Consider the following 24,700-nt stretch of genomic DNA (forward strand, 5'->3'; position numbering starts at 1 on the left):
TACTAGAGCTGTGGTTGGTATTCGGCAGTGTCAATGAGCTTAGCGTGCCTCGGATCCTGGTGGCTGGGGGCATCGCAGGGATCTTCAACTGGGCTGTGGCAATCCCCCCAGATGTGCTCAAGTCTCGCTTCCAGACTGGTGAGTAGAGCATAGTGAGGTAGATGGGGGTGGAGTGGGTTCCAGAACTGGCTGCCTCTGGGGAGCAGAGCTCTTAAGGCCCTAGGGATACTCACTCTCCACTGCAGCACCCGAATCTCCCTGACCAACGTCTCCCTTGCAGTCCTTTCTATTCTAGGAACCCTAGATTCATTTTCGTGTTGCCCAAAAGAAAATAAGTGAGATAAGTCAAATCTGTTGTTGTTCCCCATCATGAGCAGAAGGATGGTTTCCTTCTTCATTCCTCTTCTCCACTCCCTCAGCACCAGTAATCCAGGCATTTGTGTCTGTTTGTCCCAAGGTGAACTGTGTTGTCTGTGGACTGGTCTCAGATGCCCTGCAAGGTGTCTTTTCCCTGGTGCTGTGACCCTGTAGGAAGACTTGACTACAAGACTTTCCCCGTGGGGCCGGCCCAGTGGTGCAGCAGTTAAGTGCGCACGTTCTGCTTCGGCGGCCTGGGGTTCGCCAGTTCAGATCCCGGGTGCGGACATGGCACCGCTTAGCATGCCATGCTGTGGTAGGGGTCCCACATATAAAGTAGAGGAAGATGGGCATGGATGTTAGCTCAGGGCCAGTCTTCCTCAGTGAAAAGAGGAGGATTGGCAGCAGTTAGCTCAGGGCTAATCTTTCTCAAAAAAAAAAAAAAAGACTGTCCCCATGTGGGTCACCATGGTCAGGTCAGGAAACTTCCTGAAGATTTAACCGTTGAGTTCTGCCCACAGCCCCTCCTGGGAAATATCCTAACGGTTTCAAAGATGTGCTGAGGGAGCTGATCCGGGACGAAGGAGTCACATCCTTGTACAAGGGTTTCAATGCAGTGATGATCCGAGCCTTCCCAGCCAACGCGGTGAGTGGCTGGCAGGGGCTGTGCTTTCCCTTTGGGGCTCAGAGCAGGGTGCAGGTGGGCTGACTTTTGCTTGCTCCTGGGATTGGATTGGGGATTCACTTTTCCCAAAACCCCACCCTCATCCAGAGCCTCCTTATTTGCTCCCCTTCCTCAAGCTGTCAGGAGGATTTGCCTTTGGGATTCTCTGAGTTGAAGGGCTTTGATTTCCTGACCTGGCCATCAGAAGTGGGCAGTAGTGGAACATGCAGTTTCTTCCCCTTTTGGGAATGAGAAAGCACAGCTTGATTCCCTGACCTGGGGTGGGAGTGAGGTTAGGGAGGGGTTCTGGTCCTGACAGGGCCTGCCAAGCATGGTGCTGGGGTCTCTGTGAATTATCACAACTCCTGCTGGCTTTTCTCTTCCTTTCAATCCCTTCTCAGGCCTGTTTCCTTGGCTTTGAAGTTGCCATGAAGTTCCTTAATTGGGCCACCCCTAACTTGTGAGGCTGAAGGCTGCTCAAGGTTTCTGAATGCTGGAAGCTGTCACCGAGGAGGAGCACTGGGCAGAACTAGGCCATCCTGAAGGGGGAAGGGAGGGGGATTGTGGGATCAGAGCTCTGTGTGTGGACTTGTTGAGACCGTTGCCTTAATGACGTCTTCTACCTGGTAGAGCTTGGTGTGCAATTTTGAAACTTGAATTCAGTCTTGTCAATTTAAGGGATCTCAAGAGGATTTGGAGATGGAGTAAGTAGCTTCTAGACCAGGTACAATCTGTGGCCAGAGTGCTGTCTACTGATTGACTACTGGACCTACTACACGCAAAGTACTCCTCATCGAAGAAGGACTCTCAGCCTCTCACTGGAGGCGCTATGCATGTTTTCAGCCAGCTGACCGGGAGCTGGGGTCTTCTTCAATCCCTACCCAGGAAGACCCACCAGATTTCCAGGGTACTATCTAATCTGGGCCTGCACATGGGGACGTGGACTTGAGGCCCACATCTGTCTATCCAAGTGGACTAAGCAAATGTGCCTGGGGCAGATACCCTGTTATAGTCGGGTTGATTTTTCTTTATGCATGCAAGTAATCAAAATTGAAGCTAGAGTAGCTTAATTTCACAGGAGTAGATGGAGAACTTTCCCTCCTACGTAGCGAGGAGAGTTTTGAATCGACTGTGCCAGCCTGTTGGGATAAGTCAGAAAGCCCAGGGTGTAGGAAGGCTCTTTTTGCACACTCTTTATTCTCATGAGAGTCCCCTATTTTGATAGGAAACAATAAATATTGTCTCTCATTTTTGCATTGTGTGAAATTTTTGTCTTTTGATTCTGAGTTATTTCAGCAGGCAGCCTGTGGACTTGGTGGAGGCTGTCAGCACTGCAGTATCTTTCCCTTGTTGCTTCAGGCAGGGGCTCCAGCAGGAGAAAGAGGAGGAAGTTTTGGTCAATGCAGCCCTTCCCTCACTGCCCCAGCTGCTTGAAGGAGGATGGGGTGGGCCGGGGTGACTCGATTGATAACTGTTCCTGCAGCCCTCAGTGCAAGCCTGGCATGTAGGCCTCCCCAAGGCCCAGCCTGCAGCCCGTCCCTTCGTTCTTTCACCTCTGCCCTCAGCCACATGGGTGTCTGAGCTAACAGATGGACAGTTAATTGTTCTAAAAGGCCAAAAGCAATCCTGAGTTTTCATATGGGCTTTGGGGTCACTGTGTGATCTGATGTCACCAGCCTAGCTTTACTAATCAGGCTGAAGATGATGCCCAGGTGCAGCCAGAGGAAGTGAGAGAGTTGGAGTGGAGAGTCACAAGCTAGTTTGTCCTTGTCTGGTGGAGGGCGAGGCTACCAAAGCTGGGCTTCTCTGGCATTGTCCCATCTGGCAGTCGCAGTACAGTCCCCCTGGCACTTCCTGCCTCTCTGCAGCTGCACAGAGACCCTTGGACTTTGGCTTGAGAACCATCATCCTGTGTAAATGGGTGAGAGGGGGAGGGACCCATCTGGGAGTGGGTGTGGCCAACCTGCCAGGAAGCTGAAGATTTAGGGGTTTGAGGAAGGAGGCTTTATTCATGGGAAGATATTTCTGGATGACCAGATAAGAATTATGGCCACGTAAAAAAAATAACATTTTTTAGAGATGAGAATTGTGTGCTCTCTTAATTCAGTGTTACGCCTGCTCCCCTCTCATGCTGCGGGATATCTTTGTTAAGTCTCTCACTGATTTGGAGAAGGCCACATGTGTGTCTCTTGAAGCTCGTCTCGGCACACCCAGTCCTTGAGACAGTACTAAAACCTGGCCTTTACCTGGAGGTCCATTTGTATTCCAGCCAATTTCTAGCCATTCCCATGGCTCAGGATCACTTTTACAGTCTGTGCTTCTGGTTATCTCTCCTTTGAAACAGCTTCCATTTTAAAATGGAATGTTTTAGTTCCCTGACGTTATTGATGGTAGATTCTTTTACTCCTTTGGGTGTTCAATAGATGTTAAGTCAAATAGGGAAGCCCCTGGAGGCGTATTTGTGTAGGGAGCAGAACAGATGGTGAGTAACTCCCTCCTGGCTGGCACGTCCTTTTTATGATGCACTTTGAAATACCACCTGTTCCTGATATATCTCTTCTCTCCCTGATGGGTGTAAGGGTGGAGGAGAGATTGGGGTCCTCCCCAGCAATTTCTCTGTCACAGACAGCTTTAAGTAGAAGCCAGACAGTGTGTTAAAACAACCAGTTGGTGATAACAGCCTCACCCAGGCACAGAGTATAACTGGGTCAAAGGTGAAGGACAGAAGGCAGGTTGTTGCAACAGCAGCGTATTAGAAGAAATAGTACTCCTAGTTCTGCTGTAAGGTCATACCATCTCAACCCACAGTTCTTTCTTCACAGTTCTTTTGAGGCTGGAACCCCCTATGCCCTTTCTAACCTTTTCATGGGTTCATTCTCATCTCTTTATCACCATGTAACTCAGTGTTTAATGGGTGGGGATTTTACCCTCACTTTCAGATGTAGAAACCAAGGCTCAGACAGGGCAAACTGATCTACCAAAATCATTGGCAAGTTGGTAATAGAGTGGTGTCTGAAAGAAAGGCTTGTGATGCTGTCAGAGGCTGTCCTGGGGCTGCTTGACTCAAGCTCCAAGAAGCCTGTCTGTACCACAGGATTGAAGCCCAGGAAACTGGCCTGTGAGTTAGGCCAGGAGTGGCATACACAGTCCCAACAGGCCCTGGGAAGGCCCCAGGGCCAGGTGCTCCCTGAGGGCTCCCTTTTCTGCTTTCTCTGGTAGGCATGCAGGCCTGTGGCTCTCCAGCCAGGCTCTCCCTTGCTTCCCAGGCTCTATCCTTGCGCTAAAGTATCTCAGAGGCAGACCCTGAGTCTACTGCAGAGACTGACACGTTCTCGGGACACAATGTCCTGGGGAAAGGGGTAGCTTTCAGGTGCAGAAACAGGTGGCCTGGGAATTAACTCCCTGGAGTATGGATGCTTGTTAAAATAGACCAGACTCCTTGGACCAAAAGCAGTAGCCTCATGGGGGAGGCATTCTGGAAGCTGAAGAATAGCTTGAGTGAGGGCAGAGAAATCATAGCCCACTTCTCCAATCCCTCCTGCCCACTAGAGGCTCAAGAATACTTCTCAGGCACAACAGCAACTGATGGTGGTAGATACTAAATGAGTTTGGGGGACTGGACCATGAGGCCTGGCATACAGAGGTGGTTAGGTGACCAACAGGTCTCAGGAGATAAGTGGGGGACTGGAGTGGCTTAGAGAAACAGTCTCTTTGGGCAGAGGAGAGAGAGGTGTTCCTACTGGGGCTGAGTCCCTCCAGTAGGCAGAGGGCATCAGAGGGCAGAAGGTGTGTAAAACTGAGGGGTCTGGGCCAAGAGCTGGCCTCCAGAGGAGTGTGGGGAAGTTGGGCATCTCCTTTCTTCAAGGAAAGAGAGGAAAAAACCTTTTAAATAATAAACCTGTTAAGAGTACATGAAATCCACTGTTTCATTGGAAACAGTAGTTGGTACCCTACCCATGTTCATTTTCATCAGATCCACTGCTGTTTGGCTAAACATGTGCCCCATGTGTGTTACCCTGCATCCATAGTTGTAAACATCTCTGAGAATTGGCCCCATTGTGTCCATGTCTGCCTGTGGTTGGTGATGCGGCAGTCTGTGCAAGATGTTAACTGCCTGCTGGGTAGTCAGTAGGACTGGGTTGGAGTTGAGCGCCCATGAGTGCTCTGGGACCTCTTCTTCTCTATCACAGCCTCTATATTTCTCTTGCTTTTGAGGGTCTCTGCTCTTAGCCTTTTCCATCCACCATCACTTGCTATTGGCAGCTGTTTCCTAGGTACTGGCTCCCTGTGGTTTTGGTTGCCACAGGAATCTTCAGCTGTGCAGCTGGATAGACTTGAGTGAAGGCAGTCCTAGGAGGGTAATGGTAGAAGTTGCAGGACTCCAACCCCTGGTATTCTCTGTTGCTCTGGGCCCTCTTCTTTGGCCAGCTCAACTTGGCATTCATGAAGGCCTTTGGGACTCCACCTGCTACTGAAGGGTTTCCCAGAAGGGATAAAGATGGATCTTTGCTCTGGGGACCAGGTACTAAGGGAGGGTAGCCAAGTTTGACCTGGGGCTGGCTGTCCATCCTTACTCTGTGGCTGGTCTGTGGATACAGGTGAGGAACAGCTATGGGGTTCCTGCTTTCTGTGGCCCTCATTCCCTCCAGGTCCAAAGACACCTTTGAATGCCATGGTTGTTGGATGGATGGATGGCTAAGCTATGGGGCATCTGAGAACAAGCCAGGCAGACCAGCCTGCTTCTGGCAGAGGCTGATGGGGGTTCCTTGGAGCAACTAGGAGAACCCACCCGCACCCAGCTCTGTCATCAGCCCTGGAGTAGCCTCCCTCTACCCTATGTTGTAATTGAGGTTGGAGTCCTAACTGTACAGGTTGCCTGTTCTTTAAAACATATAAAACCTGACAGATGGGCAAACTCGGGAGTGGAGTTTTGAATTCGCCTTTCCAAAGGGTTGGTTGTTGGATTGTTTGAAGAAGGGCAGATCCCCAGTTGTGGTGGTGCAGTGGGAATCACACCCAGGATTCCTGGGTATAGGCTGAGTCCTGGAAAACTTGGAAGGGTCAGTATACTCAAAAGCAGAGAAGACAGGCTGGCCCGGTGCTGCAGCGGTTAAGTTTGCACGGTCCGCTTCTTGGGGCCTGGCGTTCGCCGGTTCAGATCCGGGGTGCAGACATGGCATTGCTTGGCAAAAGCCATGTAGGCGTCCCACATATAAAGTAGAGGAAGATGGGCATGGATGTTAGCTCAGGGCCAGTCTTCCTCAGCAAAAAGAGGAGGATTGGCAGTAGTTAGCTCAGGGCTAATCTTCCTCAAAAAAAAAAAAAAAAACCAAACAAACAAAAACAGAGAAGAGTTGAGGAACCCTGCCCCTCTAGCCCTTCACTGTCTGTCCTTAGTGAAGTCTTCATATTCTGAGATCAGAAGCACAGCTTTGAAGCAACAGATCCTAGTTCTGCAACTGTGAGGTTAGGAGACCAATTTCATTGGTTCTGCTTGCTGTGTGGAAATTTAACATTCATTCATTCAGTAAACCTTCTCTAAGAGTGTGCAATAAGGATCCAGCAGGGAACAAGTTGGACACTACTCCACCCCTCACAAAGTTGATGGTCCAAGGTTCCTCCCAGGGGTCAAGGAACTTGTCCAGGGAGACACTGCTGTTTGGAATCACCGGCCTGTCTGGCCTAGAGCCTAGGTGGCTTCAGCACCAGCAGGGATCCAGGTGCTTTTGCTTTTGTGAGCTGAGTTCCCAGCAGCACTGAACTCCTGGGTGTGTGCCAAGCCAGTATGAGAGGGCCTAGTGAGGATTTTAATTAATACTGAGTAATTACCAGATGGAGCTTAACTATCCCAAATGCCTTTCAGGTTCCCAAGCCTACAGCTAGTCACTTTCTGACTGGGCCTGGCAAGGTGAGGGAGGACTCTGCCTATACCCACTGGGCCTTTAGTCAGCACCTAGGCTGTGACATGCACATCCCAGGAAGTTCTCTACCTTTTTCCATTCCCTTCCAATCTGGTGTGGGTGAGGGGGGCAACCTGGGAAATAGCCTGGCCTTTCCAGTTTGCCTGTGCTCCCTCCCCAGGGGCAAAAGAATAGTGTCTTGTGGTCTGCTCAACACCATCACGCAGTGCTGGCCCTGGGCCCAGGGTGAATGTGGGGAGAAAAGAGGTGTGCAGACCTGGTCTTGGGAATCTTGGTGGGAATGCTTAAGAGGAGGCATAGGTACACAGGTCCTTCCTGTTCTGGACCTTAGTCCCTTTTCTGAAGGCACATATTTCGCCTAGGAAGCTCTGCTAGGCTTATTTCTCTGTCTGTGGCTCCCAAATTACTTTCTCATTGAAACTCCTACTACCCACAATGCCTTCCCGGTTTGACGTCTGTCAGACCTCCTGCCAGACTTCTGAGGATCCAATGGTCATTCCACCATTCCACCCAGCAGCTGATGTGGTCCTGACTCTACCAGGCCTTTGCTCTTGCTGTCCTCTATGTTCAGATGGCTTTCCTCCAGATCCTCCTGTGGTCAGATCCTGCCCGGGCCTCAGAGTCAGCTTGAATGTCACCCCCTTAAGTGGGCCCTCTTGCTCTCCTCCACAACCAGAACCACACTGCGGTGGTATTGTGTGTTCTTGTGTCTGGCTCTCGGCTGTGTTACTGGCGCCTAGTAAATGCTGGCAAACAGGAAGCTCTTAGTGTTGAAAGAATAAATGAAAAGTCTTCATGACTAGTGAGAAGCACTAACGACCCTGCTTAGCAGGTAGATCACTCGTTACTTCATTCGTAAGAATCCCTTCGGCGTCTCAACCCAGGACTGCTAGGGCCGGCGAGCGCCCCAGCGGCGCACGCGCACTGAGACCGGCGCTCGGCGGGGGCGCGCACGCTCGCGGCCGCGTGCGTCACAACCCGGGCTCTTGCCCCGCCCGTCCCGCTTGCCCGCTCGTCGGTCCCGGCGGCGGTGGCGGCTGCCCAGTGACAGCGGCCGCGGCACCAGGCCGGCCGTAGTAGCGTAGGGTCGTGCGGCCCAGAAACGCACACCCGGCCAAAGGGCGGCGCGGCGCGAGGAAGGACCGACCAGGGTCGCGTGTGAGGAGACCTCGCGGGCGCCGGGGGAGAGGCCGGCGTGAGGGAGGGCGGAGGCAGTGGCCGCCGGCGGCCGGGACCCGCCTCTCCTCGCGGCCGCCGCCAGCATGAGCCACATCCAGATCCCGCCGGGGCTCACGGAGCTGCTGCAGGGCTACACCGTGGAGGTGCTGAGGCAGCAGCCGTCCGACCTCGTCGACTTCGCGGTGGACTACTTCACCCGCCTGCGCGAGGCCCGCTCCCCAGCGTCCATCCCGCCCGCCGCCCCTCCTTCCGGCTCCCAGGATCTAGAGCCCGGCTCTGGCCTTGTCGCCGACGCGAACGGGGACAGCGAGTCGGAGGACGACGAGGACTTGGACGGTAGGCGGCGGGCTGGGCCGAGGTTCGCGGGGGGTTGGGGGGCGGGACGGAGGGAGCGGTGCAGGGGGTCTTTGGAAGTCTAGAGGAGGCGGGGTGGCGGTGAGCAGGCGTCGCGGCGGCTGCCGAGCCGACGACTCTGGGCCGGGACATTGGAGCTCTCGAGCGGAGTTTGTCTGGGCTCCCCGAGCCGCCGGCGTGAGCGGCTCCGCGGTCCGCCGAGCCCTCGAGCGTGCGGAGTGAGTTGTCAGATTCCGTGTGGACGGAAACGTGCGCGCTTTCGGCCCGCGTGCTGGCGGGGCCCGAGAGGCGCGCAGCCCCGTCGGCTTCGCCGGAGGAGCCCTCGCCTCGGCTTGGGACCCTTCGCCCCGTTTCGTTCCGAAGACAGGAACATTCACATCCACTCACTCGTATTTAGTAACCAGGACGGTAACTTTGTTTGGAAGTAATTCATTTCGTGAACGGTTACTCTGTAAAACTTTCAGCGTAGGCAAACAGAGAGAAAAAGTGAAATGAATCTGTATTCAGCAGTTTAAATATCTGTCACAAATGTTTCATCTATACTTCTTTTTCTTTGTTGAAGTATTTAAAGCAAATCCTAGTACGTCACTTCACCCCTGCATGCTTGAGTATGCATTTGTTAAAATATAGACCTTGGGAATATATATGTAAATTTGGCTAAAACGATTGGATCAGATTTGGTGAGGGCAAACAACTGTCTTGTTTAGCATATGAGGTGCAGGAAAGAAGACAACGAACACTTTATACATCTGATTTAAGCAAGGTTGTCAAAAACCAATTCCATTTTCCTTCGTTCCTTCATAGACTTTCTCAATTTAAAACAGAATTATCCTGCTTTTGAACAGCCAAAATTTAACAAAACCATAAAAACTTTTGAGAGACAAAGTTAGAGACTTAGTCTTATTAGATCATACTGGGAAAAACCTAGTTCTGAGTTGAATCCACTCAGGTCACACTAGCAAGGAGTTAATTGTTGGTCATTGCTGTTGGAGGTTGTAAGCTTCAGTGTTCTGGACAACTTCCCTAAATTTATTCATGCTAGGAGTAGAAATTGCTCTTTCATGTTTCCCTTGACATATTGCAAGTTAAATTATGGGTTTTTCATCTTAAACATGGAAATCAGAAATTGTTATTTTCCAAATCTCTGCTACAGATTTGCTTTATTGTCTAAGACAAATTGTCAAAACTCGTTTGATTTCAGGTTTACTTATTTTTAAAATGGGGACAGTGACAACAATCCCCCAGGGATAAATATGTTTTTAAAAGCTTTATTTCAGGAACGACTCCTATATTTGTTTCACTGTGATATTTGTAAATCACAAAGCTGTAACCTGTTTTGCAACAATTTTTATTTACACAAAACAGTATCTTAGAAATTAGTCCCAAATAAGTAAAACAGAGTTTACAAGTTTGTGTTGTCTTCATTCTTTGTCATCTTTTTCAAAGTTGAGTTGACTTTTATCTTTGTAACTCTGTGCTTTATTTTATTGGTATTTAAATATTTTTTGTTTGTATCTCTTAAGTGGCTGTGCTACGTATAATTATAGAAATTAACACAAGGTGAACTTCTATTTACAGATAATAGACTAAAAATACATTGCACACAATAAGATACCACTTCACCCATGAGGACAGCTATTATGGAAAAAACAAAATAGCGAGTGTTGGTGAGGATGTAGAGAGGTTGGAATCCTTGCTTATTGCTGATGGAAATGTAAAATGGTTTGACTGCTGTGGAAAAAAGTTTGGCGATTCCTCAAAAAGTTAAACATAGAATTACGATATGATCTAGCAATTCCACTCCTATGTATATACCCAAAGGAATTGAAAGCAGGGAGTCGAACAGACGCTTGTATGCCAGTATTCATTGCAGCATTATTCACAATAGCCAAAAGGTAGAAACAATCCAAATATTCCATCAACAAATGAATGGATAAATGAACTGTAGTATATACATACAATGGAATACTATTAATCCTTTAAAAGGAATGAAGTTCTGATAGATGCTACAACATGGATGAACATTGAAAACATTATGCTAGTGCAATATGCTAGATACAAAAGGACAAAATACTGTGTGATTCCACTTATATGAGTTTCCTAGAATAGGTAAATTCATAGAGGTAGAAAGTGGACTAGAGGGGCCGGCCCGGTGGCGCAGTGGTTAAGTTCGCAGGTTCCGCTTCTCAGCAGCCCGGCGTTCGCCGGTTCGGATCCCGGGTGCAGATGTGGCACTGCTTGGCACACCATGCTGTGGTAGGCATCCCACATATAAATTAGAGGAAGATGGGCACGGATGTTAGCTCAGGGCCAGGCTTCCTCGGCAAAAAGAGGAGGACTGGCAGTAGTTAACTCAGGGCTAGTCTTCCTCAAAAAAAAAAAGAAGAAAGAAAAAAAGAAAGTAGACTAGAGGTTACCAGTGGCTGGGGGGAGCAAGTAATGGGGAGTTATTGTTTAATGGGTGCAGAGTTTCTGTTTGGGATGATGAAAACGTTCTGAAATTGGATAGGAGTGATGGTTGCACAACACTGTGAATGTACTTAATGCTGTGAATCGTATATTTAAATGGTTAAAATGGTAAATTTTATGTTATATTTATTTTACCACAATTTAAAGAAAGACAAGAAAAGAAATACGTTGCATATCCAGTGATTAGGAATGTTAGGATAACAAGCACACAGAACCTAAAATTAGAAATAGGGTATGTAGTGTTAGAACTGTATATAGCAGGGAGACTTTGCTTAGTAAGGTCCTGTATGGCTAACCATCAGTTCAGTTTATAAAATTGTGTGTTATTGGAAACACTCAAAAAACTTAGCTGTGGGGCTGGCCCTGTGGCCGAGTGGTTAAGTTCATGCGCTCCACTGCAGGCGGCCCAGTGTTTCGTTTGTTCGAATCCTGGGCGCGGATGTGGCACTGCTCATCAAACCACGCTGAGGCAGCGTCCCACATGCCGCAACTAGAAAGACTCACAACGAAGAATATACAACTATGTACCGGGGGGCTTTGGGGAGAAAAAGGAAAAAATAAAATCTTTAAAAAGAAAAACTTATTAGCTGTTGTTGGTTGTTTTAATAACAGTTGGGATATCAAACAGCACACCACGTATGAAGTACTGTAATTAGTAACTCTTGGGAAAGTCTGAAGAGTTCAGACTTAATAAATTACTCTAACCACGTCGTCGTAAGAACAATGAATTGTCATTCACACTTGATTCACTTCTGTAATTACCATAAAACGTTTATGCTTGTGGGTCTTCTAACTTTTTTTTTTTTTGGTAACAGCTTTAAGGAGATATAATTCATGTCATTCACCCATTTAAAGTGTATAATTCAGTGATTTTAGTATATTCACAGATATGTGCAATCATCGCCACAGTCCATTTTAGAACATTTTCATCACCCCAAAGAGAAACCCCATACACTTAGCCGTCCACTTAGCTGTCATCTGCCAACACCCCCATTCCCTTCAGCCCTAGGCAACCACTAATCTACTTTGTCTGCATAGATTTACCTGTCCTGGACATTTCATATAAATAGAATCATACAATATATAGTCTTTTGCTCCTGTTTCTTTCACCTAGCACAATGTTTTCAAAGTTCGTCAGTGTTGTAGTATTCTTTTTTTGTGTGTGTGAGGAAGCTTCACCCTGGGCTAACATCTGTTGCCAATCTTCCTCTTTTTTCACTTGAGGAAGATTGGCCCTCAGCTAACATCTGTGCCAGTCTTCCTCTATTTTGTATGTGGGATGCCTCCACAGCATGGCTGATGAGTGGAGTATGTTTGTGCCCGGGATCCAAACTGGTGAACCCAGGCTGCCAAAGCAGAGCACACGGAACTTTAGCCACTCCGTCATGGGGTGGCCCCAGTACTTCATTCTTTTTTGTTGCTGAATACTATCCCATTGTATGGATATACCACATTTTGTTTATCCATTCTTCAGTTAATGGATGTTTAGGTTGTTTCTACTTTTCGACTTATTATGAATAATGATGCTATGAACATTCATGTGGATGTATGTTTTCATTTGTGTTTGGTGTATACCTAGGAGTAGAATAGTTGGGCTATATAATAACTCAGTGTTTAACCTTTTGAGGAACTGCCAGACTGTTTTCCAAAAGTGGCTGCACCATTACATTCTAACCTGCAGTGTATTGAGGGTTCTAATTCCTCCACATCCTCATCAACATTTATTATCTTTTTTACTAAAGCCAAACCAGTGGGTGAGAATTAGTACCTCATTGTAGTTTTGCTTTGTAGCTCTCTAATGATGTTGAGCATCTTTTCATGTGTTTGTGTTGGTCATTTGTGTATTTTCTTATGTCTATTCAAGTCCTTTGTCCATTTTTTAATTGGGTTATCTTTTTATTATTGTCTTTTAGGAGTTTTTAATATATTCTAAACAAGTCCTTTATCAGATAGATGATTTACACATATTTTCTCTCATTCAGTGAGTTTTCTTTTCACTTTTTTGATATTGTCTTTTGAAGCATAATAATTTTTAATTTTGATGAAGTCCAATGTATCATTTTCTTTTGCTGTTTGTGCTTTAGGTGTCATATTTAAGAAATCATTGCCAAATCCAAAGTCCTGAAGAGTAACCTCTGTATTTTCTTCTAAGAGGTTTATAGTTTTAGCTCTTACATTTAGGTCATTGGTACATTTTGAGTTATTTTATATGTATATAGATATATCTATAGATCTATATAAGATGTGAGGTACTTCATCTTTTGGTTGTGGCTATCCACTTGTTCCAGCACCACTTATTGAATAGACTATTCTTGGGGCCAGCCCCATGGCCACCTGGTTGGGTTTGCACACTCTGCTTCAGCGGCCCAGGGTTTCACCCGTTCAGATCCTGGGCGCTGACATGGTACTGCTCATTAGGCCATGTTGAGGTGGTGTCCCACATGCCACAACTAGAAGGAGCCACAACTAGAATATACAACTATGTACTGGGGGGACTTGGGGTGAAAAAGCAGGGGATAAAAAAAGAAAGAAAAGAAAAGACTATTCTTTCCCCATTTAATTGTCTTGGTACTCCTGTTGAAAATCAATTGACTGTAAATGTGAGTCTGTTCCTAACTCTCAATTCCTTTTGTTTTGGTGAGGAAGATTCACCGTGAGCCAACATCCATTGCCTCCATCCATCTTCCTTTTTGCTTGAGGAAAATTGTTCCTGAGCTAACAGCTGTGCCTGTCTTCCTCTATTTTGTATGTGGGATGCTGCCACAGCATGGCTTGATAAGCGGTGTGTAGGTCTTCGCCTGGGATCCGAACCCACAAGCCCTGGGCTGCTGAAGTGGAATGTGTGAACTTAACCACTATGCTACTGGGCCAGCCTCCTAACTCTCAATTCTGTTTGATTGACCTATATATCTGTGTCTATGCCACTGTCGTTTTTTTTTTTGAGGAAGATTAGCTCTGAGCTAATTGCTGCCAATACTCCTCTTTTTTTGCTGAGGAAGACTGGCCCTGAGCTAACATCCGTGCTCATCTTCCTCTACTTTATATGTGGGATGCCTGCCACAGCATGACTTGCCAAGTGGTGCCATGTCCACACCTGGCATCCAAACCGGCAAACTCAGGGCTGCTGAAGCGAAACGTGCGCACTTAACCGCTGTGCCACTGGGCCGGCCCCTATGCCAGTGTCTTGATTACTGTAGATCTGTAGTAGTTTTCAAATCAGGAAATGTGAGTTCTTCAACTTTGTTCTTTTTCAAAATTGTTTTGTCTATTTTGGGTCCCCTGAATTTCCATATAAATTTTAGAATTAGCTTGTCAGTTTTGCAAAGAAGCCAACTGGGATTTTGCTAGGGATTGCGTTTAATTTGTAGATTAATTTGAAGAGTATTGCCATCTTAACAATATTGTCTTCTGATCTATGAATATGGAATGTCTTTCCATTTATATAGATCTTCATTAATTTCTAAATTGAAAATCAACAATGTTTTACAGTTTTCAGAGTATAGGTTTTGCACTTCTTTTGTTAAATTTATTTCCAAGTAATGTATTCCTTTTGATACTATTGTAAACAGAATTGTTTTCTTAATTTCATTTTCAGATTGCTCATTGCAAATGTGTAGAAATATAGTTAAATTTTTTTATATTGCTCTTGTATCTTGCAACTTTGCTGAATTTCTTTCTTTCTTTTTCTTTCTTTCTTTCTTTCTTTCTTTCTGCCTGCCTGCCTGCCTTCCTTCCTTCCTCCCTCCCTCCCTCCCTGAGCTAACATCTGTCGCCAATCCTCCCTCTTTATGCTGAGGAAGACTGGCCGTGAGCTAACTGTACCCAATTCCTCTACTTTATATGTGGGATGCCTGCCAGAGCGTGGCTTGATAAATGGTGCACAGGTCTACACCTGGGATCCGAACCCACAAACCCCGGGCTGCCAAAGCAGAACGTGCAAACTTAACCGCTGTGCCACCAGGCCGGCCCCATGAATTTATTTATTAGTTCTAGTAATTTTTTAGTGGATTCTTTAGGATTTTTCCTCAGTATACTACAAAGCATAGAAGTTTGTCCAAACTGCATCAGCAGGACCTTTTTGGGAATTGGTTAATAATAGTGTTCCTGCGGTTCATGTATCTGGATCTCTCAGCAGGATTTTGACACTGTTGAATACCCCCTTTTGAAATGCTCTCCCTCCTTGGCATCTGTGTCTTCCTTCCTCTGGCTCTCCATCCACTGCTTGGCCTTCTCTCTGCCCATTACTTGCTGGTTGATGATTCCCAGAATTAATTTGTTACCTTTTCTCCCTCAGTGAGCAACTCTCTTCCTGAGCATTTTTTACTGCTCTGAACCTTCAAAATCAAAACTACAGTTCAGAACTTTCTCTGCTGAGACACACCTATTTATGCTCATCTTGCCAGCTGGTCATCTCTCATTCATCTCAAGAACTCATAATGCCTAAAACCAATGTCATTAGCTTACCTGTCATACTGCTCTGTTTTCTCTAATTCCTTAAGCAGGAAGCCTAGGATTCAATCAGTCTCTTTCTTTCTCTCATTTTAATCTCTGGCCTCTTTTTTTTTTGGTGGGGAAGATTGTCACTGAGATAACATCTCTTGCTCCAATCTTCCTCTTTGCTTGAGGAAGATTGTTGCTGAGCTAATGTCTGTGCCAATCATCCTCTATTTTGCATGTGGTACATCGCCACAGCATGGCTTGATGAGCAGTGTGTAGGTCCACACTTGGGATCTGAACCCAGTAAACCCTGGCTACTGAAGCTGAGTGTGCGAACTTAACCACTACTCCACTGGGCCGGCACCTCCTATCTTTTTCTTCCTCACTGTCCCTGCCTTGAGTTTGGCTTTTATTGCTTCTTAGCTAGATGTGGATGAGCATCTGTAGGTCTCCCACTCATCTCTCCTCCACCTCATTCATTCTCTACACCTTTCTTTCTTTTTTTGTGGTAAAATATACATAATATAAAATTTGCTATTTTAACCTTTTTTTTCAATAAAGATTTTATTTTTTTCCTTTTTCTCCCAAAGCCCCTGGGTACATAGTTGTGTACTGTTAGTTGTGGGTCCTTTTCATTGTGGCATGTGGGACGCCACGCCAGCATGGCTCGATGAGCAGTGCCATGTCCGCGCCCCGGATTCCAACCTATGAAACCCAGGGCCGCCAAAGCAGAGCTCTCAGACTTAACCACTTGGCCACCGGGCCAGCCCCTTAACCATTTTTAAATATACAACTCAGTAGCATTAAGTACATTTACAATGTTGTGCAATCACCTTTATTTTTCAGTTAAGTAAACTTTTTTTGAAGTAATATACATGCAAAAATGTGTGCAAATTGTAAATGTGCAACTTGATTGTTTGTGAAGTGGACACCTTGTGTATCCCATCAACTAGATCAGGAAATTTCAACTGGAGAAGACCAGTTTCTTCACATCACAGGCATACATTTTACACAATTGTAACCATAAATACAGTTCTGCAATAAGGGCGGCTAGCATTTATTAAGCCTTTAATCTGTACTGATCTCAGTGTTCAACAGTTTATTTGCATTATCTCATTGTATCCTCCCAGTCCTTTAAGGTATGAATTGTAATTATCTCCATTTTACAGATAAGGAAATTGAGGACTAGAGATTATCCAGGATCATATAATAAGCAGGATTTAACTCTAGGCTGGAGTTAATGCTATCATATTCTTCATATTATTTCTTTTATTTTTTTCCCAAAGATTGGCACCTGGGCTAACAACTGTTGCTAATCTTTTTTTTTTTTTTCCTGCTTTATCTCCCCAAACCCCCCCTGTACACAGTTGTATATCTTAGTTGCACGTCCCTCTAGTTGTGGGATGTGGGACGCCGCCTCAATGTGGCCTGACGAGCGGTGCCATGTCTGCGCCCAGGATCTGAACCCTGGGCTGCCGCAGCGGAGCGCGAGAACTTAACCACTCAGCCACGGAGCCGACCCCACTCTTCATATTATTTCATGCTTGAATTGCCTTTCATTTTTTTCTTGCCTTGTTCTTTATGTTTCACAAGAAAAGCCTGTAAGCATTTAAAAATTTCTCTACATAGTTATCATAATGAATTTTTTATTGTAGTATAATATAAATAAAATTTACTATTTTACCAGTTTAAAGTATACAATTCAGGGGCATTAAGTACATTCATTATTTTGTGCATCCATCACCACTATTTTGTTCTTTTTTTTCAAGATTGTTTTGGGCTTTTGGGACTCCTTGCAATTCCATATGAATTTTGGGGTTAGCTTTTCCATTTCTACAACAAAGCCTGTTTTCTTGAATTTCATCTTCAGATTGTTGATTGTGACTATATACAACTACAACTGATTTTTGTGTGTTGATCTTTTACCCAGCAACCTTGCTGAATTTGTTTATTAGCTCTAATAGTTTTTTTTGTAGATTCTTTATGATTTTCTATGTATGAGCTCATGTAATCTGCGAATAGTTTTATTTGTTCCTTTTCAATTTGAATGCCTTTTATTTTTCTCACCTAATTGCTTTGGCTAGGATTTCCCATACTATGCTGAATAGAGCTGACTAAAGCAGGCATTCTGGTCTTGAGGGAAAGTTTTCAATCTTTTACCATTGAGTATGATGTTAGTTGTAGGTTTTTGTAAACGCTCCTTACCATGTTGAGGAAATTCCCTTTAATTCCTAGTTTGTTGAGTGTTTTATCATGAAAGGGTGTTGGATTTTGTCAAATGCTTTTTTTGCATCAATTGAGATGATCATGTGACTTTTTTCCCTTCATTCTTTTAATATGGTTCATTACATTGGTTGATTTTTTTTTTTTTTTTTATGTTGAACCACTCTTGCATTCCTGGGGTAAATTCCACTTGGTTGTAGTGTAAGGTATAATCTTTTTTTTTTTTTGAGGAAGGTTAGCCTTGAGCTAACATCTGCTGCCAATCCTCCTCTTTTTGCTGAGGTAGACTGGCTCTGAGCTAACATCCATGCCCATCTTTCTCTACTTTATATGTGGGACGCCTACCACACATGGCTTGCCAAGTGGTGCCATGTCTGCACCCGCAATCCAAACAGGTGAACCCTTGGCCGCCGAAGCGAAACGTGCACACTTAACCACTTCGCCACTGGGCCGGCCCCAGGTATAATCCTTTTAATATGCTGCTGGATTTAGTTTGCTGGTATTTTGTTGTTATAATGGTTTTTTTTAACTGCATATTGTAAATCAAGTGAATATATTATACTCTACTTGATTATTCTCCATTTAGGTTGCCTTCAAATATTTGCTGGTATGAACTTTTTTATGCATACAGCTTTTTTTTTTAACAACTGATAATTTATTAAAATAATTAAGCATCTTCAATGATGATTTCAGCTTCTATTTCTGGCTCAATACTGATGGAAGTAACAATCTGCTTAACAATCTCAGAAGGACCGTGTAAGTCAGTGTGTTGCTTGTGGATCCTCATCTGAAAAAGATCTTGAGTCTTGGTACCTTCACAAGAAGTTTTTCTCTAGTCTTTGTGGGGATCTGAACTGGTCCTTTCACTTTGAGGTTCTTTTCCTTTACTACTCTGATCAAGTCAGCATATGCCTTCTCCAGTGATTTTACCTTGTAGCTGGTTAGGGTAATTCTCGTTTACTGAATTGCCACCTCTGGTTCCATGGGCGATTTTCCTGTATCTTTAAAAGCTATGGCTGCAGTGCAGCTTCCTGACTGATTTGTTCCTTGGGAATGAGCAAACAGTAAGTCAGAACCAGGACCCTGCTGACCAGACTTGAACTCCACTGCAGCTGTGACTGCATCTTCCTTGAAGAATGAATAAAGCTTTTTTTCATTTGTCTGTGTCTTACTTCAGATGCTAATCGCAAATCCAGGCTTCCTGGGTACTCAGGACACTTCTGACACTAACTAACTGGAGTTAGCGCATAGCCCAGGTTAAGGGCTCAGTCCCACAAGACTGCCTCCTACTCTTCAGATGCTTATCTAAATTCCAGGCCTCCTGTACTTCTCACTGGCCAGCTATGAATTGAGAGTTTCCACAGCTTCCTCCTCGAGTTTGATAATTTGCTAGAATGGCTCACAAAACTAAGGAAAGTACTTTACATACTATTACCGGTTTCTTATAAATGGTACAACTCAGCAATAGCCAAATGGAAGAGATGCGTAGGGCAGGGTCTATGGGAAGGGGCACAGAGCTTCCATGCTGTCCTCAAGCATTCCACCCTCCCAGCATCTCAATGTGTTCACCAACCTGGAAGCTCTCAGAATGCCTTCATTCAGGGTTTTTATGGAGGTTGCATTATGTAGTCGTGATTGATTAAATCGTTGGTTATTTGAACTCAATCCTCAGCCCTTCTCCTCTCTCTGGAGGTCAAGCAGTGAGGCTGAAAGTTCCAACTCTCTAATTATATGGTTGGTTCCTTTGGTAACCAGCCCCCATCCTTCAAGTGTCACCTCATTAACATAAACTCAGGTCTGTTTGAAAGGAGCTTATCATGAGTAACAAAAGACACTCCTCTCACCCCTATCCCTCAGGAAATTCCAAGGGTTTTAGGAGCTCTGTGCCAGGAACCTGGCTGAAGACCAAATATATATTTCTTATTATCTTATTATATCAGAATCTCACACTGGGAAATTAAAAAAATTAATCTTCCTTCCTTCCTCCCTCCCTTCCTTTCTTCCTTTCCTCCCTCCTTTCTTTCCCTTTCTTTTCTTAATTAATAGGAAGACAGAAGTGAAGCTACTGCATGAATTTGATGGGCTTGCAGAATGGCCAGGCGGAAATAACCAGCAGGCCATGGGAACCACAGGCCTGGAGCTGGGGCACAGGTCAAGGCTGGGAAGAGGTGTGGGGAGCCATCAGTGTGGTGTGGGAGTGGATGAGGTTATCCAGGTTGAAGGGAATAAAACTGTGACATGATCCTGGGGACCTCTGACATTTTGGGCTTAAAAAGTATGGGAAAACGGGGTCCGGCCTGGTGGTGTAGTAGTTAAGTTCACATGCCCACTTCAGCAGCCTGGGGTTGGCAGGTTCGGATCCTGGGTGCAGACCTAGCACTGCTTGTCAAGCCACGCTATGGTGGCATCCCACATAAAAAATGAGCAAGATTGGCAACAGATGTTAGCTCAGGGCCAGTGTTCCTCACAAAAGAAAAAGGAGTATAGGAAAATGTCACAATTTAATAAGACTTATGTTGTGATGGGGATGAGAGTAGTCTTTGACTCTTCTTTTCCCCTCATCCTTCACATCCATCCTTTTGCAAGTTTTGTTATGAAATACTGCCTTCAATTATTTAACTCCCCGTACTAGCTTTGAGTCCCTGTGTTTGACCAGTCTATGTTTTCTGTTTTTTTCTTTCTTTTTTTGTAATTGAGAAATAATTTACATAAAATACACCTTTTTAAAGTGTACAATTCAGTGGTTTTTGGTATTTACACAGTTGTGTAACCATCACCACTGTTTAATTCCAGAACATTTTCACTACCCCAAAAAGAAGCCCTGTACCCATTAGTGTCACTCCTTATCCTTTCCTCTCTCTAGCCCCTGGCAACCAGCAGTCTATTTTCTATCCGTATGAATTTGCTTATTCTGGACATTTCATATACATGGAATCATACAATATATGGTCTTCTGCTCCTGGCTTCTTTTACTTAGCATAGCGTTTTCAAGGTTCATCTGTGTTGTAGCATATGTCAGTACTTCATTCTCTTTTACAGCTGAATACTAGTCTATTATATGGATATATCACGTTTTGTATATCCATTCATCAAGTGATCTATTTTGGGTAGTTTCTACTTTTTGACTATTATGAATAATGTTACTATGAACATTTGTGTACAAAATTTTGCGTGAACATGTTTTTTCCCTAGTTTTATTGAGGTATAATCGACACATAACATTGTATTAGTTTAAGGTACATGACATAATGATTTGATATATGTACATATTGTGAAATGATTACCACAGTAAGTTTAGTTAACATCCATCACCTCACATAGTTAAAATATTTTGTCTTGTGATGAGAACTTTTTTTTGTTTTTTTTAAAGATTAACACCTGAGCTAACATCTGTTGCCAATCTTTTTTTTTTTCTTTCTTCTTCTCCTCAAAGCCCCCCAGTACATAGTTGTATATTCTAGTTGTAGGTCCTTCTGGTTGTGCTATGTGGGATGCTGCCTCAGCGTGGCTTAATGAGCGGTACCTTGTCTGTGCCCGTGATTTGAACTGGTGAAACCCTGGGCTGCAGAAGCAGAGCCCATGGCCTTAACCACTTGGCTGGCTCTGTAATGAGAACTTTTAAGACTTACTCTCTTAACAACTTTCAGATATGCAATACCGTATTGTTAACTATAGTCACTGTAGGGGGGAAAGACAAATCCTCTACCCTCTGGGTCCTTCTGGCTGGGCTACGAATTAAATCGACAAGACAGAATAACGGGAGAAACTCAAATAAAGCTGTATAACATGTATACATGGGAGGGACTCAGGAAAACTGAGCAACTCACCAAAATGGCCCAGGTGCCAGCTTAAATATCATCTTCAGCTAAAGACAAAGGAAGGTGTTTGGGGTAGTGGTTTGAGACTTGAAAGGAGAAGAAGGCAATTCACATAGAAATGGAAAAGCAAATGTTTGGTAAACAGAACTTTGATAAGAGTGGGCTTAGCAAGGATCTTCCCAGTCTACTCTTCCCAGAGTTATCTATGGTGATAGCCTGTCCTGGGGTCAGGTCTTTTATCTTAAATTATTTTAGGTAGTTGGGGGAAGGTCAAAGTTTCTTTCAGAGTCTTTTGTTCTTAAAAATAATCAAGTTGGCTGGCCCTGTGGCCTGGCCAAGTGGTTAAGTTCCTGCACTCCACTTCAGTGGCCCCGGATTTCACCGGTTCGAATCCTGGGTGTGAACATGGCACTGCTCATCAAGCCATACTGAGGCGGCATCCCACATGCCACAACTAGAAGGACCCACAACTAAAAATACGCAACTATGTCCTGGGGGGCTTTGGAGAGAAAAAAGAAAAAATAAAATCTTAAAAAAAAGCCAAAGAAACACATTTTGAGGTGGCCAATTCTGAACCCCCACATCACTATGAGGTACATTACATCCCTAAAATTACATCACACAAAATTTTGTTTTCAATGCACTTGAGTACTCAGTGTTTTCAGTACTCTTGAATATATATCTAGGAGTAGAATTGCTGATAACTCTGTGTTTAACTTTTTGAGAATCTGCTAGACTGTTTTCCAAAATGGCTGCACAATTTTACATTCCTGTCTGGAATATGGGTGGGTTGCAATTTCTCTGCCTCCTCTCTTATACTTGTTATTGTCTTTTAAAAAAGTAATTTATGGAGTGAAATTCACACAACATGAAATTCACCATTTTATTTTATTTTATTTTTTTTGAGGAAGATTAGCCCTGAGCTAACATCTGCTACCAATCCTCCTCTTTTGTTTTGCTGAGGAATACTGGCCCTGAGCTAACATCTGTCCCAATCTTCTACTTTATATGTGGGACACCTGCCACAGCATGGCTTACGAAGCAGTGCCATGTCTGCACCCAGGATCCGAACCCTTGAACCCCAGGCTGCTGAAGCAGAACGTGAGAACTTAAGTGCTGTACCACTAGGCCGGCCCTAACGTTCACCATTTTAAAGTGAGCAAGTGGCCGAGTGGTTAAGTTGGCACACTCTGCTTCGGCTGCCTGGGGTTTCGCCAGTTGGAATCCTGGGCATGGGCATGGCACTGCTCATCAAGCCAAGCTGAGGCAGCATCCCACATGCCACAACTAGAAGGACCCACAACTAAAAATACACAACTATGTACTGGGGGGCTTTGGGGAGAAAAAGGAAAAATAAAATCTTAAAAAAAAAAGTGAACAAGTCAGTGGCATTTAATATATTGACAGTGTTGTACAACTGTGTCTATCTAGTTCTAAAACATTTCCATCACTCCAAAGTAAAACCCCTCACCCATTAAGCAGTTTCTTCCCCTTTCCTCCCCCTACCCTCCCCCACCCCTGACAACCACCAGTCTGTATTCTCTCTCTATGGATTTCCCTATTCTGGATATTTTATATAAATGGAATCATACAATATATGATGTTTTGTGTCTGGCTTCTTTCACTTAGCATGATGTTTCCAAGGGTCATCTACATGGTAGCTTGTATCAGTCCTTCATTCTCTTTTATTGCTGAATATTATTCCATTGTATGTATATACCACAATTTGTTTATCTGTTAATCACTTGGTGGATATTTGGGCCGTCTCAGCATTTTGGCTATTGTGAACAGTGCTACCATTAGCATACTTGTGCATTTACTTGTTTGAGTACCTTGTTTTCAATTCTTTTGGGTGTATAGCTATGAGTGGAATTCTGGAGTCATATGGCAGTTCTATGTTTAACTTTTTGAGGAGATGCCAAACTGTTTTCTACAGTGGCTCAGCCATTTTACCCTCTTGCCAATGTACTTGGATCTCACTTTCTCCATGTCCTTGTCCACACTTGTCATTTTGATTATAGCCGTCCTGGTGGGTGTGAAGTGGTATCTTATTGCGGTTTTGATTTCCGTTTTCCTAATGACTAATAATGTTGACATCTTTTCATGTGCTTGTTGTCTATTTGTATATCTTCTTTGGAAAATGTCTATTATTCAGGTCCTATGTCAATTTTTTAATTGGGTTATTTGTCTTTTTGTTGTTGAGTTGTAAGAGTTCTTCATATATTTTGGATATGAGTTCCTTACCCAATATGTGATTTAAAAATATTTTCTTCCATTTTCTGAGTTGTCTTTTTACATTCTTGAAGCATACAAGTTTTAAATTTTGAGAAAGTTCAGTGTATCTATTGTTTTCTTTTGTTGCTGTGCTTTGGGTGTATAGGGAGGAAGACTTTTCCTCTACCTAATGTGGGTTCATCTGGCTGGAGAACGAATTAAATTCACATGAGACAGAATAGCAAGAGAAAATTAAACAAAGCTTTATAACATGTATACATGGGAGGGGTCAGGCAAACTGAGCAACTCGCCAAAATGGCCGAAACCACCACTTAAATATCTAAAGACAAAGGAGGATGTTGGGGGTGCAGGGGGAGTCGATCATGGGAGATTACCACACGAGTACAGTAAACAAAATGCAGATTTAAGTCCTTGCCTTTGGCATTGATTAAGAGTTTCTAGAGAGAAGGTCTTCTCCCCTTCCTGGTTCAGAGATGGAGATAACTTTACAGATGGAGAGTTCCTTTACAATGTAAATATCTCTTACAAAGGGTAAGTAAATTCTACTTTTCAGTTGCTTTTCTGTCTGCAAAGTAACTAGCCTCAAATAATCGTCATGCCAAAGAGACATATCTTGGGGTAGCCGATTCCAGTCCCCACAGGTGTCATATCCAGTCTGCTTATTCTCTGTCCCTCTCCTAACTCTTCTCTTTTGCTTGGACAACCACAGAATTTTCTTATCTTAGACACTTTGCCCTCTCCAGTCCATTCTTTGCCCAGCAGCCAGAGAGACTTTTTAAAAATGGAGATCAGATCACATCACTCTTCTGTTTAAATTTCCTCATTGCAAGTGAAATGAAATCAGCATGTCTTCTGAGGTCTACACAGTCCTGCAAGGTTTGGTCCCTGTTTTTCTCTCTACCTTCTCTCTTTAGCCCTACCCTTCCTTGCCTGCTAAACTTGTTGCTACACTTGCCAGGCTGTTTCTCTACCTCAGTAGTCTGTGATTGTTGTTGGCCCTTGCAGAATCTTTCTCTCCTGGCTGTGACCAGCTAGCTCCTCTT

At 44.4% G+C, this 24,700-nt stretch overlaps 2 protein-coding genes and 1 pseudogene across 5 annotated transcripts in view; 2 read left to right on the top strand and 1 right to left on the bottom strand.

The window, feature by feature from the left end:
- The window catches only part of SLC25A20 (solute carrier family 25 member 20), a 43,208-nt gene extending 40,939 nt beyond the window's left edge, over positions 1–2,269 (top strand). For all 4 annotated transcript variants that reach the window (XM_001494717.6, XM_070237690.1, XM_070237692.1 and 1 more), the window contains 3 exons: positions 29–138; positions 879–1,003; positions 1,423–2,269. In XM_001494717.6, the coding sequence (XP_001494767.2) occupies positions 29–138; positions 879–1,003; positions 1,423–1,485 (298 nt within the window). In that variant the 3' untranslated portion in view covers positions 1,486–2,269. The remainder of the gene's footprint in view (positions 1–28; positions 139–878; positions 1,004–1,422) is intronic.
- A 5,599-nt stretch (positions 2,270–7,868) lies between these two features.
- PRKAR2A (protein kinase cAMP-dependent type II regulatory subunit alpha) overlaps positions 7,869–24,700 on the top strand; it is a 120,490-nt gene continuing 103,658 nt past the window's right edge. The window contains exon 1 of the mRNA XM_001916256.5: positions 7,869–8,457. Within this exon, the coding sequence (XP_001916291.1) occupies positions 8,205–8,457 (253 nt within the window). The 5' untranslated portion in view covers positions 7,869–8,204. The remainder of the gene's footprint in view (positions 8,458–24,700) is intronic.
- LOC102149105 (small ribosomal subunit protein uS10-like) lies at positions 18,187–23,432 on the bottom strand (annotated as a pseudogene).

Source organism: Equus caballus, chromosome 16 (assembly GCF_041296265.1).
Source record: "Equus caballus isolate H_3958 breed thoroughbred chromosome 16, TB-T2T, whole genome shotgun sequence".
NCBI classification, from domain to species: Eukaryota; Metazoa; Chordata; class Mammalia; order Perissodactyla; family Equidae; genus Equus; species Equus caballus.